General features: G+C 48.8%; 1 protein-coding gene and 1 long non-coding RNA gene across 12 annotated transcripts in view; one reads left to right on the top strand and one right to left on the bottom strand.

Annotated features, from left to right (window-relative positions):
- The window catches only part of TTC7B (tetratricopeptide repeat domain 7B), a 255,882-nt gene that overhangs the window by 172,967 nt on the left and 64,176 nt on the right, over window positions 1–18,739 (top strand). For all 10 annotated transcript variants that reach the window (XM_058740002.1, XM_058740004.1, XM_058740003.1 and 7 more), the window contains one exon: window positions 11,916–12,032. In XM_058740002.1, coding sequence (XP_058595985.1) covers window positions 11,916–12,032 — 117 coding nt within the window. The remainder of the gene's footprint in view (window positions 1–11,915; window positions 12,033–18,739) is intronic.
- LOC131517636 (uncharacterized) lies at window positions 12,027–18,449 on the bottom strand. 2 transcript variants are annotated; one of them, XR_009264716.1, is made up of 6 exons: window positions 18,391–18,449; window positions 14,153–14,203; window positions 13,848–13,940; window positions 13,575–13,681; window positions 13,280–13,469; window positions 12,027–12,406 (listed from the first exon to the last, which is right to left on the bottom strand). It is a non-coding gene; the product is annotated as an uncharacterized LOC131517636 (long non-coding RNA). The 2 variants fall into 2 exon arrangements; XR_009264715.1 differs by lacking the exon at window positions 18,391–18,449 and having other exon boundaries at window positions 14,153–14,468.

Here is an 18,739-nt window from a genome sequence, read left to right as displayed (position 1 = left end):
CAGGTGCCCACGGATGAATGAAGGGATAACCAACGTGTGATATATACATAGGATGGAATATTATTTGGCCTTAAACAGGAAGGAAGATCTGACATAAGCTACCGTATGGATGAAACTTTAGGACGTTATGCTCAGTGAAATAAGCCAGACACAAGAAGACAAATACTGTGTGGCTACTGTTCTGTGAGGTTCCTGGAGCAGCCAAAATCACAGAGGCAGAAAGCAGACTAGGGGTTGCCAAGGGGCTGGGGCAAGGGGAGCATGTAGAGTTACCATTTACTGGGTACAGAGCTTCAGTTTTGTAAGAGGAAAAACGTTCTGGAGATGGATGGTGGTGATGGTTGCACAACACTGTGAATATACTTAATGCACTGAACTGTACACTTTGAAATGGTAGATTTTAGGTTATGTATATTTTACCACAATTAAAAAAAAAATCAGCCTTCCAGCCTCTCTCCCTGTAGACGTATGTTGTGGTAGGAGGGTTGCCAGCATTCTTGAGAGGCTGAGATTAGATGGCTGGGGGCCCCTCCACCCGTTGACTCTCTGGCTCTGGGTCACAAAGCCACGGTTCTTCTGGGAGGGGCTTGCTGAGGCAGGGGAAGTGGTCGCCCCCTGCACCAGCCCGTTGATGTAATCTTTCTGTGAAGTTCTGGGTCTGCCGTGTTGCCTTCAGTAAATGTAGATGCTTGTTAAGAGAGACAAGATACCCAAAAGCCAATGAAAAACAGCTTAGAAACTGAAAACTGGGTTTGTGAGGTATGGGTAGAGGAACTGGATAAGAGGAAATGGAGGAGAAATGTATTTGAAGCCATGTTGGGTCATGAGAAGACCTCCCTGCTCCAGGATTAGGGATGGCTTTGTCCTCATATTGGGAGTTGAGCTGGCCCAAACTCTGCTCCCTGAGTCCACATGCCCAGTCCTAGATATGCATGTGGCTGTTTGCCCCCCAGTCCTAAGCCCTCATGGGACTCTCCTGCTTCCTTTCCAGAGAGTTCCCCTTTTCCTGGTTGTTTCAGAGCATGCTGGAGAGAAAGCCTTCAGGATGTGCCGCTTTCCCATCAGCCAGGGGAGAGAGCTCTTCAGGAGGCCTGGCAGCTGGGAGAGGCCAGGCTAAGGCAGCCACCCCAAAGCCATCTATCCCCAGTGGTGGCATGCACAAGGTTTATTTATTCTGGAGCTTTTCTTTACAAGATTGCAAGGTCTTCTAGATACCTTATTCAACAATTCAAAGTATGGAGTGTCATCCTCAGACTTCATGCAAGGTGTTTCCTGAAACCTCTGGGTCCCTAGCACCTAGCCCATGCTGTACACATTAATACACGTTTGCGCAGTGAGTGGTTGAAACCGATGACCCTACCGAGTAGTCTGGTAGCCTTAGTTCCACCTAAGTGTGTGTCTACTGTGTTTCTTCCATTGTCCATTTTGGTTTTAATCTGCCAAGTTCTGCTATATACAATGATGATATCTACTTACTACATATGGATCATATAAAGCACCTACCTGCTAGTTACCCAGCCAACTGTGCGAAAAATATCCAACAGTCCAAATACAGGTGAACGTCAGTGCATTCATAGTGGTCTTTTTGCATTTTAAGGTCATGAAAGATTACTATTTACTATTTGTTTAAAAACAAAACACAACAAAAGTCCCCGAGAGCAAAGAAGACAGTCTCCATGTTTATCCTGTCAGTATTCTTGTGGGAATCCTCAGCTGGAAACAGCTGGTTGGGATCAATAACCCACCTACAGATGATCCGATTATCTGTTCTTTGAGCACCCCCCCAGTTAATGGTTAGAGAGCTCCCACTTTCTGCCACGGCCAAGGAAAGCACCGTCCCTGCCTTCGTGCCGCTTACAGTGCCGTGTGAAGAATTACTCTAGAGTGTCCCGAGCACCTCAGAAGAAACAAAGATCATGGCTGTGGCCCCCGCCACACACACCATTGGAGAGCAGGACCCCCTGCTAAAGCTCCAGCCCCCACGGACAAGGGTCCTGCTTCTGGTCTCCTTGGCACCGCTGAAGCAAAGCCAAGCAAGACAAAACCCTTCATGATGTGCTAAGTGAGAACACACAGGACGTAAAGACCAAGAACATGGGACATGTGAAACAGGCCAGGATTCATAGCAGCAGTTTTCTGGTGCAGAAACTAGGTCCCATTTCACATCCAATCCCAGAGGGATGGGTGCATTGTCCACCTCGGGTCCCAAAGAGCTGGTTCAGCTTCCCAGCCCCCTGCCAGGTTCCTTCCTTTCTGGTTCCCATCCTGTCCTTGAGTGGAGGGTGCCATTTCTATACTGCAGATCCTCATGGATTCCTTTGTCTCTGTCCCATCTGGCCTGGGCTCTTCCCCATCTAGGTCCATGTGACAGAGGATTCTCATTCTTTTGACATCTGCCACCATCCACTGAAATGGACCCATATGTCTCATTTCTGTGCTTAAGCTCCCAGCTTCAGACTCGGGAATACAGGGAAATCAGGGCCATGGGAGCTAAGTCCGAAATAAGGACAGGGATACCCTCCAGAGAGACGGGCTCTGAGCAGGTGGCAGGTCAGTAGAGTTGCTTCTGGTTCACTCCCTCCCCCGTTTTAGAAATGACCGATGGCTTTGTGGCTCAGCGAGAATAGATGATTTTCTTTTAGCCAGAGAGTTTAATGGGAAGACTTGCTTTCAGATATTTCCCGTTCACACATTTACTTCCTCGATGGCCACTGTGCCAAAGGCACTTGCTTGCCGGCTTGCTTATAGCAAAACAGAGGGCAGGTGCTCCCACTTCCACGGTACCCCCTCGGCCTCCCCCCACCACCCGGTAAGACAGCGCTCAGGAAGTGGCCCTGACCGCTCATGTTGGTTCTTTGGTGCTTCGTGGATAGCACTAAGTGAAATGTCTCCCTTCCAAAAAATGCCAAACTCACACCCTGGAGGAGGTCTTTGAAACACGGACACTGTGGTTCCAGGGGTGTTTTTAGTTCACCCTGGCCATGTCATTTCCAGTTTGGCCGCTGGTCCCGGTCACTGGTCTAAGTTGAGATTAAGAACCAGAGCGGGAGCAAAAAATGAGCCAAACTGGGGTTTCTTGAGGTGATTTATTTTAGCTAAATATGTCAGTTGTTTGTTTGTTCTAAAAATACCGCTAGAAGGATGGGGGAGTATTCCAGATTGTTGACACTTTGACTGAAATGAGAAGCGAAATGTAACTGATAGGGGATCTAACAGGAGTCCCTGCCTGTCATAAAGAGGAGGCCGGATTAGGATACCGAGAGGCGCAGCTGAGCCCTCACAGACGGCAGGACGCCCCGCAGCTCCCGTCCCTTCCAGCAGCCTCCCAGCCAGGGATGAGGGGCGGCTAAGTTCTGGAGAGCGAGGCTTCTGCTCCTGATACCAGAGTTTGTTAAACAAGAGTGGTGCCGCTTTTCCCAGGAACCAGCAGACCTGGGAGCCTGGGCCCGGGATAACATGGGTGACAGCGAGGCCAGTGTGGGGAAATGCTGAAATGACCTCCCTGACAGGCCGGCGCGTTAGGCGACCTCTTCTTGAGCACCCAGGAACCTTAAAAGTGGTCAGATTTTTAGAACTTGCTCAGGGGTTAAAAACTCCCGGACAGAAGTTTGCCAGGGACCCACCCGGGGCCAGCTCCTGGACAGGCTTTATCCCTGGACCAGACACACTTATGAGAAGACCCACAGTCTTCCCACTCTCCTTCCGTGGTTGTGTTGTGCTCTGGGGTTTTGTCAAGAAAGCCAGCTCCTCAGATTTGACCCCTGAAAAGCTTGTAAACCAGGGGTTTCTGTCTGGCGGCCTGGGAGCTGACATTTGCTAGCGGAGTTCCGTTAGGTCAGCGTACATTTTAAAAATGTTTGGATTTGATTACCTCTCCGGTAGGCAGGCACAACTCCAAACTCTCCCTGACATCTTGAGCCCAGCTCCTATTGAGTTGCCTGGTTGTGGGAGACATTGGAGTTTTCTGTCCCTCAAGAGGACCCACAATGGCAGTGGGTGATGCTCAGTGCCCTGCAGACTCAAGGGGTGCCCTTGAGACACTTGTGCCCTTGAGACAATGTGAATGTGCCCCCAGGGTTGATATGCTGACCCTCGCTGGAGAGACTCTCAGGGAGGACCTGGGCGGGGTTATAGCACGGCCCTCAGGAAGCTGCCCTGGGAAGCCCTCCGGAAGGAACAGAAGCATTCTGCTCAAGATCATGGGTAGGGATCCGCTTCATTTGTGAGCTTAATGTGAGTGGTTGATCAGAATTCCCACTGAATTCAAGAATAAAATACTCCCAAAATTCTTACTGGAGGGAAATAAACAGAGGTGGGCTTTCCTAAATGGAGGGGCTACGGGAACACTTCCTTTGGAGGTCTTTAAAAAGATCAGCTGATTGAAAGTTTGGATGGAGAGTTATGAACCAGGCTGGTGGCCCTTGAACTTCAATTCGCACACAAATCATCTGCAAGTTGCGTTCCGTGAAGACTGTAATGCACTGGGTCTAGGGTGGGTGGCTGTTCTGCCTTCTTCACAAGCTCCCACGGTTGCCTGACCCAAACCACACTCTGAGTAGCAAAGCATTACAGGACCACTGGAGGCCTTTTCCAGTTTTGGATTAATTGGAAAAATCTCTCTCTTTTTTTTTTTTCTAACAAGCCAATGAACAGTGTCAATACAGCGATTCTGTAAGCCAAATGGTCAAAGAAATTGCGTGTTTCCCGTGTAACAGTTGAGTAGATAGATCATTCATTCAGGTGACTTTTATTGAACATTCACCATTAGTGAGTCCCCAAGCACTATTTGATGCCTAGTGGGAAGAGTCACATGAACTGGTTTCTTACCACCCATCCCTTCCAGCTATTGTCAGAGGACCCTCAGGAACAGTTTGAGGGCGTGGCTTTGGGGCCCTCACTGCTGTAAACCCAACATCATTGGCCCCTTGGTGGTGAAGGGGCCCTGTTGAACCGTCAGGCCAGGCAGCTCACAGGCCCGTCATGGTCTTGATTTTCAGTGACAGTGACTCAGCCCAGGCTCAGACCTTCTGGGACTGGACCACTTTGGAAGCCCAGCCAGGAGAGGCTCCAAGACCAGATCAGAAATGTTGGTGACAATGAAGTGAATTAGATTTCCTTCTTGAAAGCCACATCGGAGCCTGGAAGAAACCCTTCATTCCCCTCTGAGGGGCTGGTTAGATTTATCTGATGACATACCTCTGCCCGATCAGCAACGGGCTGCTTTCTCTATCCTTTCAGACCTCGTTCCCAGCTGACTCATCTGGCTTCAGATTTCCATCTTTCTTCCCCTCGTCACCACATGCTTTTGGCACATCTCTTACCTTACTGGTCTGCGGCTGCCAAACCATTTTCTCAGTTTAAACTTTAATTTCAACATACCTGCACCTCCTACCCCCTCCTGACCCATTATTTCTTTTACCTGGTGACAGATTCTTACTTTCTTTCAGGTGTTTGGCAGCCAGCCCCACGTCAGCTCTCGGATCAGATTCCCTGGAAGTGAGGGATGGGGGCGGTAGTCAAGGCCCCCATGGCCATTGCCCCACTTGGGCAGACACCATGTGCTTTTCTTCACAGCTCTTTTGCATCCCTGCCTATATTCAGCAGATAAACAAAGAGCATGCTGGGCCCAATAGCATTCAAACACAGACCAGCACCAAATACCGAATGTTCAAGGTTCCTGTGATTCTCATTCTGAATCATCTGCCTTGAATACAGCATTTACAGATCGGCTCATTAGTGCGGGTTTTGTATATTAATATGCATGTTTCCTCCTTGATGCACTTAATGAGTGCATTTTATATCCTGCCAAATAAGGTTGGAGGGAAGTATTAATTTAGTATTTCTCTAAACTTTTCTCATTTACTTTCTTGGAGAGTTCTTCACCAGAAAGTTTTGTGAGGCATATTAAATTCCAGAAATTTGAAATACCTACCCCTTCACCTTTATCTCGGGCCCCAGCCTTATAGCCCGGATTCCAGACACCACTCCTAGCTTACTGTGGACGCTCACACCTCCCTGCCTATGCTCGAGAGGCTGTCCATCCGCCTCCCTGGAAGGCCCTCCCCAACGCCCCCCGCAAGGGTCCCACTTCTTTGTGGTCTTCCATGAGCCCCAGGCAGAATGTTCTTCCGGTTGTGCTCCCACAGAACTTTGTCCGTATGTCTGTTCTTCACATATCATGTGTGCGTAACGCTAGACCGTGAGGGAACATTCCACGTCTTATTCCCCTTTGTAGCCTCAGGGGCATAATAGGCACTTTAAAAATGACTGACAAGAGGCTGGGGTGGTTCAGTTGGTTAAGCGTCTGACTTTTGGTTTCGGCTCAGGTCATGATCTCACGGTTTCTTGAGTTCGAGCCCCTCATGGGGCTCTGTGCTGGCAGCATGGAGCCTGCTTGGGATTCTCTCTCTGCCCCTTCCCCACTCACACTGTCTCTGTCTCTCAAATAAATTTTAAAAAATAAATAAAAACATTTTTAAAAAATGACCGACAAAAGGATGAACAAATTTGAGTTCATTATCAGGTACGTTGATGTATAGGTGGTCAGCTGTACAAATATGGATGAATTAACAGATTAGAAAAAATGTTTTGTACGTGTAAGGGGAGGAAGGAAATAGATTTCTGCCTGAGTCTGGGGGCCATGGAAGATGTCAGACAGTGGGATTTTCATAGCTGGGAGTGGGAAGAGCACTGGAGAGAGCGGACTTCCAGGCCAGCAGATACAACACCATGAGCATAGGCGGGAGCCGTGAGGGTGAGCGTCTACAGTGGACTCAAGGAGGGGCGTCTGAGGTCTGGGACTCCTGGGGGTGGGGGATAAAGTTAAACTGAAATGAGCCACTGGAGTTGAGGGTCTGGTGGTTGGGGGCAGTTTCCAGGGAGTCAGGAAAGTCTTCCTGAAGATGATCATTAGACATTAAACCTGGCCCCGATAAAATGCCACTTTGATGCATTCCCTAAGGTACCCAAGGAAAAGTCGTAGTACCACGTGCCCCTGAGCTTCACGGGGCTTATATCTTCTTTCTAAATTCTACACTAAGCCAAACACAGGTGTTATTTCAAGAGGTATCTTGGGAGTCTTAAAAAATTCCAAAAATAGGGTAAAATGTTATTTCTGTTAGGTGCAGTGGAAAGTAAAACCTTGATTAACTGAGTCCTTCAAATGACTCGAATTTTGTATGCACCGGACTTTTGGGTGAAGGAGGCAAGTCACAAGGAGCACAGACCAATGTGATCATTTTGTAAAGAAGCCCGTCTGATGTATCCCAGGAACAATCCCCCAGCAGCCCAACCCCCATCTTCCTGCAGCCGCACTCGAGTTCCAGGGCCGTAATCTGTCCCTAAACCAGGAAGCCTACCTCCTATTCATAGCCAGATCTTTTCTTCTGACTGGACTTATGTTCTTTGAGGGAAAGGGACTATATTTTATTATATTTACCACTTTCTATGCCACACAGCGACACAGGTCTTTGCACATTATACAGGGTTTTAAATACTTGGCAATGGATTAGAAAATCCTCGTTAATGTCAGGAGCGTGATTAGAGCATTTTCAGTCACTCTCCTGCGTTTCTTGTTCAGTGCTTTGGAGTCCGAGGGATCCGGGTTTCTGCTTCCATTCAACCAGTGACCAGCAGTGCGAACCCGGGCAAGTTACTTAACTCGCAACCTGACTTTCAGGGTTAGTGTAAGAATCAGTGATTAAATAGTTAAATTTAAATTAACTGTTTAAAGCTGTTGTTATTGTTATTATTTCGCTTGTCTTGAAAGCAGAAGTTTCCTGGCTTGTAGGCTCTTATCCCACAGCTGAGCTCTCGTGTCTTCTCTGGAGTTGCATTTCTCTTTGGGACCTTTAGCTCCTGTTCCTTAAGGTAGGCTTCACTGGGCAGTGGGGGAAGGAGGGAGTGGCTGTTTGCCCCGAATCTTGAAAGATGAGTAGATGCTTTAAAAAGCAGAAATGGATGGAAAAAGCATTGCAGACAGAAGGAGTAGCATGTGCAAAGGGCCTGGGTCATGAAGGAGAGTGGCGTGGAGGAAGTTGGTCACGGCCAGAATGGGGGATGCACACGACGGGCAGGGGGCAGACCGAGGCCAAGCGTTTGGGCAGGAGCCGGATCAGGAACAACAGTGTGTGAGACGCCAGATTTGGGCTATCAGGAATGTAGTCAGAGTCGTATATTGGCAAGCTTCTTCTATCCTTCATTCATTTTCTGTAAGTTTCAGTGAGTGTGAACCAAAATTGTTTTAATTAGGTCAATGACCTTTGAGCCAGGCATAGGGCATAGGAATAGACCACTTTCCCAGCACGTAACTTCTTACTAAGAGAAGTGCCTTCCTCAGCTCATGGTCGGACTTGGCTGCTGTGACCGGCAGACTATCTCAGCCTGAAGTCCCCTCTGCCCGCTCTGCCGGGTTGGTAGTTCCGTGTGCTGGAATGTACTCAATGCTGGTTTGTCCCAGGCTTTCTCGTGACTTCCTGTTTGGTCCTCAGGGTTTCCTCAGTAGGTGTAATCTGTAATATCTTTGGATATCACCTGTAGGACACTCATGCTAATCATTGTTTGCATTCCCTTCCTATCTGGGCTAATGTCGCATTCCCGCCAGCCAGATGTTTTCAAACAGTCTTGAAATGTGTGAGCAGGGTTTGGCCAGTATGCCGACAAGCATCACCTGTCCTGTGCTCGGTATTATTCTCTGCTTGTAGACAAGCTGAGGTTTGGGGAAGTGGTGAGAAGGAGCAGTCTCCTGGAGGCCATGTCTCTGCCTCCTGCTTTTACGTGCCCATCCGAGGGAATATATCAGAGTTTGGCTCGGCAGGGCGTTCTGCCCAGCGTATTGGAGATACCTGACAGCAGCTGCGAGGCTTTGCTTCTGCTCCCCTGCCCGTGTTTTCCAGCTCTTTCTTTCTGCCAGTCTCTCTCTCATGCTGTTCCTCCAGCCTCACTTCCAGGTGCCTTTCCCATCATCTATGCTCAGCCGTTCCCCCATTGTTCTTCCTGTCTGGTTCTCTTAAATCCAGCCCACACCTTTTCAACTCCATATCCTGAGTCAAGTGTTTGAAAGCTGTTATTTCATGTTAATTAGAAGTTCTTTTTGCAGCCAAGAGGCTTTGCATGGAACCGTTCCCCCAAGTTGAGGCTTGGAGACAAGCTCCGGCATTTTGTACCTTGAGTACAGTGAAAGCAATCGTGGACGATTGGAACCACACCGTCAGCGTGTGAGGCGAAACCCTCCCCACCATCTCGCGGCCCTCCCTGGGGCAGGTGGGCTCGATGTGCCTCTCAGAGAACATCACCCTGGTCCTAGGTGGGGTCTTCCTTGGCCAAAATGGCTTGGCAACCAGACCCAAGGGGGTCTCTGGCCTCTGAATAGGTCTCTGCCAAATGCTGCTAGGTGACCCTTGGGCAGCTTCTCCTCCGTCTGTAACACATCCCCAGCTGACCCATGTTTGATGGCCGATTCCAGTGGGAAGAAACTCTCACCACTCTCTGGACTAGTGGAGACATTGGCAGGAGTCGGCACCTGGCTCCTTAGTAACCCCTTGAGATGCCCTGAGTGGCTGTCATTCTTTGTGGGCAGTCCTGGAAAGGCCTCTGGGAACCTCTCCTTCCTGAGATGTTTTGAGCAGATGCCCATCCCTGTTCTCACATCTGGTCTCACCCTTTATACCCACCTGCCTGTAGATCAGGGACTGCGTCCCTGTCATCACCCAGCCCGTCGCTGTCATCCCAGGCGTCTGCAGATCCAGGCTCCAGGAGGCTCTGAGAGCCACCCAACACCCACCCCCTTGGGCATCCTGTGTTCTATTTGGAGGGAGCAGGTGACACTAACCCCTTCTGGAACCTGGGCAGTAATGCATTCGGACCACCCTCTTTCCATCTCCCACTGAGGAAAAGGAGACTTTTTTCTTCTAAAGTGCCTCCAAATGAAGCCGTTATGTCATTTGTGGTGGAAGAATTCTCTTACATATCTACCTTAAATCACTGGACACATATTTCACAATCCGTGATTTGTACAGAAAGCAGTCAATGAGCAAATGCAGATTTAAGGCCCGCTGGCCTCTGAGCACAATCCTAGGCACTCCGGAAGTGAGGGGCGCTGCTCTTTTCTTGTAGGGAGAGAAACACCACCGGGCCCAGAAGAGCTGTTACAAAGATGCCCTTGATATTGTCTGTGAAGTGCCAACCACGGGGCCTGGCACAGAGGAGACCCTTAATAAACAGGAGCACCTTCCTCTCTTCTTTGTATTTTCATTAACAACCAGCAGCAACTGATGTGACATGGAGTAGAAAAGACAGAGACGTAAACGTGGTCTTGTTTGTTGAGGTGGGGTTTTAGCCGGGTTTAGAATTTAGGAAGAATGGGGGAGAGTAGTAGATTCATCCATACAGATGAAAACTGAGGACACGGTAAATATATTCATAGAGTTAGGACAGAAACCTGGCCTTTGGTAGGAGTAAAGGGGTCCAGAGGGATGTGTGGCCCAGAATGGGGTGGCCGGTGGGCAGGGTACTCTCGAGGACTCAGTAAGGAATTTTGACTTATTATTACAAACAATAAGGAGTTTCTTGAGCTGGGAATGAAAATGATTTTTAGAGATCTACAGTTTCTTAGAGCCGAGCAACTCAGGGGACCGGAAGACCACCAGGGCGGTATCTGGGCTCATGTTGGAGCCTTCGCAAGGATAGTACTGATGGGCTCTGGGCCCAGGGGAGCCAATGTCTTCAGAAAGGCATAAGTAGAATTTAGAAATGGGATAGCCGAGGGGCCGAGAGAGAAGGATCGAAGCTTAGCTCTCAGAAGGTCTGGACAGAGGGTGAAGCCATTGGTGGTAACAAAAATAGGGAAGAGATAGTTGGTGATTACGAAGTGAGTTGGTGAAATCCTAACCCATAAATAGCAGGACTGAGAAGATCCGAGGACAGGGCATGAGCCAGATGCCCCCTTCTTTATGTGCCTGCAGTTCAGACTCTGCGAAGCTTACGAGATTTATTCACCATCACATGATGAGGATCATTGTGGAAGGTTATTTGTAGACGCTTGTATCAACTGAGTCACACCTCTTGTGTAATTTTGTAAATAAATCAAGATTCCCTTTTAATGAATTTTTGAAGCTTTGCAAATGAATTGGTTTTGTTTTAAAAAGCTCTTAATAAACAGCTTGGTTTGAAAATCGCTCTTGAGACACCTGGGTGGCTCAGTCGGTTAAGCATCTGACTCTTGATTTCAGCTCAGGTCATGATCCCACAGTTTGTGGTTGAATTCCTCATCAGGCTCTGTGCTGTCAGTGAGGAGCCTGCCTGGGATTCTCTCTCTCCCTTTCTTGCTGCCTCTCCTTCCCTCTCTCAAAATAAATAAATAAACTTTTTTAAAAAATCGCCTTAAGAAAATCCTTGTGTTCTCAATAAAATTAGCCACCTTGATGCTTTTTAAAAAATTTTTTTTAATGTTTATTTAGTTTGGAGAGAGAAACAGAGAGAGTATGAGTGGGGGAGGGGGCAGAGAGAGAGAGAGGGAGACCCAGAATCCTTAGCAGTCTCCAGGCTCTGAGCTGTCAGCACAAAGCCTGACGCGGGGCTCAAATTTGTGAACCGCAAGATCATGACATAAGCCGAAGTCGGATGCTCAACCGACTGAGCCACCCAGGTGCCCCAACCACTCTGATGCTTTTAACCTGATCACAGATGGTCCTGTTTGGTGTGCCTGCATTTGCCTTCAGTATACAAAGCCATATATTGAGCTGGGAGTTCTGGAATCCTTGGTCTGCACCACGGCTTCCCCTGGACCAAGCCTTTGGACACCCCTTTCTAGGATGAGCACCATAGCATCCGGGTCTAGGCCAGGCCACGGTGTTTGGTTTCCAGTGGTGACTCTGGCTTGAGCCGTGTTGTTTTCTCCCTTTGTCTCCCCGCCGTAGACTACTGTTTTCCAAAGTGAAGGTGGAGTCACTGTGCCGGGGCCCGGACGAGGCACTCCTCACCTGTAAGCACATGTTGCAGATATGGAAATCCTGCTACAACCTAACCAACCCCAGGTAAGAGGCCAGCAGCGCCTGCTTTGTGTGGTGTTTGCATGGGTCCCCGCCCCACAGTGCCGCCGCCGATGGGCATTTAGCGGATGGTAGCAATGGAGCCGCACACACTCCATTCTTAAGGGGATTTTCTTCCAGTGGCCGATGAGGCCCCCACACCGTGGGTTTCTTTTGCGGCTGCTGCCGCGATGCCCCTCTAGGGCCCGGTTCATGGGCGACCTCTATCTGATTCCTCTCAACCAGCCATTCAGTTAACTTCTTTGACAAGTCTTACCATCTTTCGGGTAATTTGTGGATAGACTCGTCAACTGTATACTCCAGATGGGGCTCCTATGGTAATATCTAAAAGGCCTCCGTAGACAATAGGCCGCGTCCTTCTAAAGAGAGTAGAAATCACTGTATCACTATTGGCAGGATAAAGCATGATTTTCAAACAGTTCAAATCGTGGCTCAAATACAAAACAAGGACCTATCGAGATTTTATTTACCTCATTAACGAGGGAACCAGTAAGATGTTAAGACTGGTTCAGAGAAGAATTCAAAAAATAGATAACACTAAAATGAATTTGCAAAAGATAGATATGCTAAAATGAACTTGCAAGGACATGCAAAGACAGGATCCTATAGAACAATGAAATATATGGTTGGGGGTCATCTTTTTTGCAGGGTAGAAATCAGTCGTATCTCATCTGCCCGCAGAGGCAGATAACCTGCGGAAGATTCACTAGTCAACCCCCAGCTCACCGCTGTAAGACACCCAGTAACCTGTTGTGCCCTTTTTCAAGTCTTGAACAGTTTTTCCCAGTGTGTGTCCTGCCTTATGAAGGATGTCATTTAATGAAAAGGGACCTAATAATTCAAGTGAACTCAGACAACTGCTCAGACACACTCGGAACATTTTTCAAGCTCATAGCAAGATGTACGGACAGCCCACACTAGGCTCTTAAAAGTCAGGAGCCTAAATATGTTCAACTCACATCGTAAATGTGTCATAAATGTGTCACTAGCCCAGCACAGTCCCCCAGGAGGCAATAGGCCACTGGCCTAGAGCGCTGGTGGGATGGGCGCTAAGGAGGGCACAGAGTACAGGTGGGGTTCCGTGTGGGATTTTGTTTTACAAAAGTTTCCGCAGTTAAAAAACTATATTCAAAATCAGGGCCCTCTTAGGGGATGGATGTTTGTGACCTGACATTCGACAGACTTGTGACCACAGGCCTGGGGGCAGTGCAGCTGGACGGGAGGAAGCTCACCCTGAACAGCCAGCCTGCCGTCCAGTTCCACGCCCAGCGGGCGGCCAGGCGACCCTTGCATCGCTGGAGTCGCAACAATTAGACAGGAGTCCCCTTCACATAGCCGGTGGCACATGACTGCTCATGCCCCATCTTCCTCTCGGTGAAAAGATAACGGTGAAACTGGCCTCTTCCCTTTTGCGGATATGTTCTGAAAATAAAGATCATTTTAATTAATTCTCCTTTTCTGAGTCTGTCAGCAGAAATAGAAAATGCCCATCTTATGTTCCCGAAAAGCCCCCCGCTCCTGGCTTACCAGAAGCAGCAGGATTTGGGGTAGAGTCTTTGCCACAAGCCCAGCTAACAGGAGACGCTCCCCAAGCTGGTTGCTTCCGTGCTGGAGCATTCCTTTGCCTGTACCCCCTTTAGAAATGAGAAAATACACCCATCAGCCTTCACATTGCCAATTTTCCCTCCGTTCTCCACACCTCTCCCACCTCCCCACATTTCCTCCCACTTAGCAACCAAGAATATTGAATGTGAGGAGAAAAAAATAGCAGAATTGGAAAGCTTTTTAAAAATACTTAACCAAATGCCTGGGCTGTGTGTCCATACTTCCTCCGTTTCCTGAGGGATCTTTCGGGGCCGGAGCAGGGAGGGACCCTGGCTCCAGACGCAGAGTCTGGGTGGGGGGTGGGGGGTGGGGGGTGGGGGGTGGGGGTGGAGGAGGACCCATCAGTTGGCGGAGCTCTCGCTCCTGCTACTCAGAGAGCCTTGAGGGAGGGGGGACGGGTGGCAATCGAGCAGCCCCTTATTAAGGAGCTTCCTGATTGTTTTTTTAACTTTATTTATTTTCTTTGGGATATAAATAAATGTTTCTCCTGTAGGCCTTACCATTGCGCAAATTTAGACATCCTCCCCAGTGTGGTCAGGCAAGACTTGACCCTGGCAATAGAATAAAGCATAAAGAGGAGAGCGCTGTGTCTCGACAAGGGATCACATACTTCCTAGTTCTCCAGATAAGGGCAGCTCTGGGTCCAAGAGCCTTGAGTCTATGATCAGGTCACACAGGGTTTCAGAAGAGGGTAGAATTGCATGAACCAATGCACGAGAAGCATCCCTGCTTTAAAAAAAAAGCAAAAAACCGAAAATGAAAACAGCAGAAAGCATCTTGGGAAGTGGCTGCTTTGTACCGAGAGAAGGTCCACACTGACTTCCTGACTCAAGGCGCCCTTATTTCTTTTAAAAATTTTTTTTTTCAACGTTTTTTTAATTTATTTTTGGGACAGAGAGAGACAGAGCATGAACGGGGGAGGGGCAGAGAGAGAGGGAGACACAGAATCGGAAACAGGCTCCAGGCTCCGAGCCATCAGCCCAGAGCCCGACGGGGGGCTCGAACTCACGGACCAGACCGCGAGATCGTGACCTGGCTGAAGTCGGACGCTTAACCGACGGCGCCACCCAGGCGCCCCTAGGCGCCCTTATTTCTGAGTGTGCTCAACCTGCCAGGGTTTCCCGCTGTCCCCCACCCCCTCCCAGCTCCATCCCGGGGCTGACACAGGCCACCAGAGCCCGGGAGGCGGTGAGGCACAGAGGATGGTATGAGCAGTAGTGGGCCACACGGAGACTCAACGTGGCTTTCGTAGTCTCTGCACCTCGCTCCGTCTTTATTTTTGCTCGAAGGAAAATCACACCGAGCTAGTGGCTGAACTGAGCCTCAGACAGCTTGCAAAGAGCGCTCCACCCGCAGTCTGAGAATGCATCTCTTGCTGTGAGCAGCACAGGGGGGAGGCGTTCTCTCCAGTGTACATGTGGCAAGGTGTGTGTCATCTCAGGAGCCTGGGTTTATTCGCTGGGTGTGCGGTTTTATGTGCATTTAGGAGAGAAACCCGTTTCCTGTTTCGTCTCCTCTCTCCCAGTAAAGTAGCAAGCCCCTTTGGTTCTTGCACATTTTGACTCTGCCACTGGGAACAGTGTGGCTTGTGAGCAGAGCACCCCACCCCCCAGAAGGCCCCAGCAGCCTCCTCGAACTGAATGACCCTTCCCTGGGCCATGGCTGTGCTGGGCCATCCACTTGTGCCTTGCCTTCAGTCCGCACGTTAGCCCTGCAGAATCACTACTGTTCTCTCCGCTTTATAGAAAATAAACAAGTCTGAATAATTTGCCTCCATTTTCCCAATCAGACAAGCAGTAGAGCTATGATTCAAGCCCCGGTCTAACACCAAAGCTTCCTCCATCAACCTGCGTCAGCAACCAACTTCTTTTCCTTTATTTTTATTTTATTTAAAAAAAATTTTGTTCAATGTTTACTTTGTTTTGAGAGAGACAGAGCACGAGCTGGGGAGGGGCAGAGAGAGGGTGCTTGCATGAGAGAGGGTACGTATGGGCGGGGTGGGGGAAGGCAGAGAGAGAGAGGGAGACAGAGAATCCCAAGCAGGCCATGTGCTGTCAGCACAGAGACCGATGCAGGGCTCAATCTCACGAACCATGAGATCATGGCCTGAGCCGAAATCAAGAGCTGGACGCTTAACAGACTGAGCCACCCAGGTGCCCCTGTTTTTATTTTTTTATTGTTAACCCCTTCTTTCTCCCTCTTGCCACTACCACTGGGACCATCTCCATCATATAGCCATGTAATTGGAAGAAAATCTTTTCTTCCTCAGTCCTAGTCCTTACTAACAAACAGCACTTAACGTTTTTATCTAAAAGAAAAGACACTTTCTTTACTCTCACTTCATTTGGGAATTGGAGCCCCCTTCCCTGCTAATTGTCACCAGCATTTTGGTGAAGCTTTTCTGTTTACAAAGCGGGCTCTCATTTCATCTTCAGAGCAGCCCCATGAAACGGGCAAATGTCATGTTCTCTCATACCCATTTTACTGATGAGAATTGAGGGTCAGGGATATTGGGAGCTTACCTTGATTCCTATTACCCAGTTGTAAGAGGCCTGGAGGACACCAGGCATCTCCTTTCCCACCTGCCCCTCTCTGGTGTCCTGTCCCAGGACCCTCTCTTACACCCGGCACTTATGTGTGCCACGTGCTAGTTCAGAAGCTGGCGAGAGGCTGGGTGGCAACAAGAACTCCCGGGCTCTGACTCCTAGCCCGCTGCCAGCTTGCCTCTTGCGTCTGGCCACCTCTGCGTACCACGGAAGGTAGAGAGGATTTCCAAGAGAAGCTTCCAATCTCTGGTATAACTTTAACCGTCACTACAGTGCACTCTAAATGTTCAGTCTGAGCGGGGAACAGAAGTTACCCACACCTGTGCATCTGCCTACATGGAGATCTGTAGCTTACGTACCATGGATCTGGGGCTCTTGCCACTGTCCTCTCCCTAAACTGTCTCCTAGCACCACTGACCAGGAATGGTTTTGCTTCCCTTCCTGCTTGCCTCCTTGAGAGGTGCTCCTGGCAGCCTAAAGCACCGGGCTCTACTAACTGGGTAGTAAGGTGGCAGAGGGTGGTCCATGGGAGGGGCCCAAGCAGGCCCCAGAGGGAGAGAGGAAGTCTTTTGTAAGAGACACTGGCCAGAGAAAGTCAAAAAAACTCAAGGGTTGGCCAGGGCCTCCCTTTGCCCCTTCCTCCACATTCCAGATGTCATCGCAAAGGCAAATCTTGATGGGTTAAGACTCCGTACCCTCTAAAGGTAGAACTAACCATTGCTTAAAGCAACCAGCCAAATTCTCAGTCCCAGCATTCAGGGTGGAAACAAAACCATCTCCATTTTGAAGAGTGAATTGTTGCTTATATACTGTTTTCAAAAGGAACTATGGAACATGCACTATGGGTTGTAACTATGGGCTGGTGGAGGGGAAGTCGATCCTGTGTCATTGCCAGTGGGTATGGCTCACAAGTCACAATTTGGGTTTTGGTTGCGGTTTCTAACATTGAGAGCAGGAGGCCCTTAAATCAGCTTTCCCACCCTTATCATTGCACCAGAATGCAAGGAATAAGTGGTCCTCAGAAATTAGCCAGCCATATTAACCTCAGCTGCATGTATGGGTATGTATATTGATAACGATGCACGGAGTATACCCAAAAGTTACAAATCTTCTGAACACTGTGACCACATGACCTCAGTTCAGCCTTGCAAAGCTGTATGTAGGAAGACAACCCTTATCTTCATCTGACAGGGAAAGTAGACCCCAAGTGACCTACTTGTTAGGGACAGATAGAAGGTAAGAAGCCAGACGACCCCCCCCCCCACCCCCACCCCCTGGCTGGCTTCCAGGACCCAGCAGCACATGTGACAGCCAACCTTGGGCTCTGAAACTTGGTAAGATGGGAAGCCCGGAGGGTTAGGGCCAAAACAAACACTTCTGATCCATTTCCTCAGCTTGGGTCCACCAAAATGCCAGGCGAATCCTTCCTTTGCAATGCCAACACCTTATTGTTGGCCTGGAATCCCCCAGGAGATTGAAAAAAAAAAAAATCACTATATGTTGAGATAACATCTTCTGGAAAGCTCCTAAGTGAGGAGCCATTGCAATATTCAGACAACTCTTTGTAATATCTTTGTCATATTTATATTAAAAATATATACATGAACAGACCAATGTTGGAACTGTTCAGTCGGTAATGTGATTAATGCACATTTGCATGTACTTTTGTGCTGTCTTCTGCTCAGAGACATTTATTATTTCTCAATTGTGGAAATAATGAATAGAGCGGTTTCCAAAAAACGCGTATCCAATGATGTAATAAGTATAGGCTGACAAATAGTCTGTACTGAGGCAAGTTTCCATCTGTTTCCTGTGGATTTCTCTAACTACATCACTGGACGTGGAAATTGCAGCCTGAGAACCATATTAAGTTTCATACCAAATCTTGTTTGTATCACTTTTAGCAACAGCTGCACGCAGGAAGGAAATCGTGTCCCTTTATTATAGAATTTGAACTTCTTAACAACAACAACAAAATACCACTCATAGAGCCCCCAGATTGACAAAACAAAATAGATGCAAAGAAAAGCATTATAGATAGACTCAAACCTCAAGAGATAGATGGGCTGCTTTTTGGAGCTTCTTTGATGGAATCTCATGATAGAGGAAAAAAGGAAGAATGTAACTGTTTTTGCTTACAAGCTTCTTAGAACAAAAGAAAACAAGAGTCTGTATGAGCTCCGGTCCCCTACCTGTGTTTCATTCCACCCGGGCCTGATGTGGTCTCCCAAGCGACTTGCCAACCAATGGTGCCAAGCCCGTTCTGTGGGAGCAAGGTGGGGAGGGAGGGGTGGTGCAGCTGGCCTGTGTGACCTCACAGCCCCTTTCCCTCCTCTGTTAAGTAGGGACACAAACCAGGCCATGGCTGTGGTTGCCCTTGGAAAGGAAAAGCAGGGGCCAGGGGTTCTCAGATCTAGCTACACATCAGAGCCATCTGGGGAGCTTGGAAAAATGTTGACTGCCCCAGAAATGCTGATGGATTTGGTCTGGAGAGGGGCCTAGGGTTCAGAGTCTTCTAGAAATGCCCCAGGCAGGTGACTT

The sequence above is a fragment of the Neofelis nebulosa genome, chromosome 7 (assembly GCF_028018385.1).
Source record: "Neofelis nebulosa isolate mNeoNeb1 chromosome 7, mNeoNeb1.pri, whole genome shotgun sequence".
Lineage (NCBI taxonomy): Eukaryota > Metazoa > Chordata > Mammalia > Carnivora > Felidae > Neofelis > Neofelis nebulosa.
Note: the sequence above shows the minus strand (reverse complement) of the source record. Positions and strands in the feature narration are given on the sequence as shown.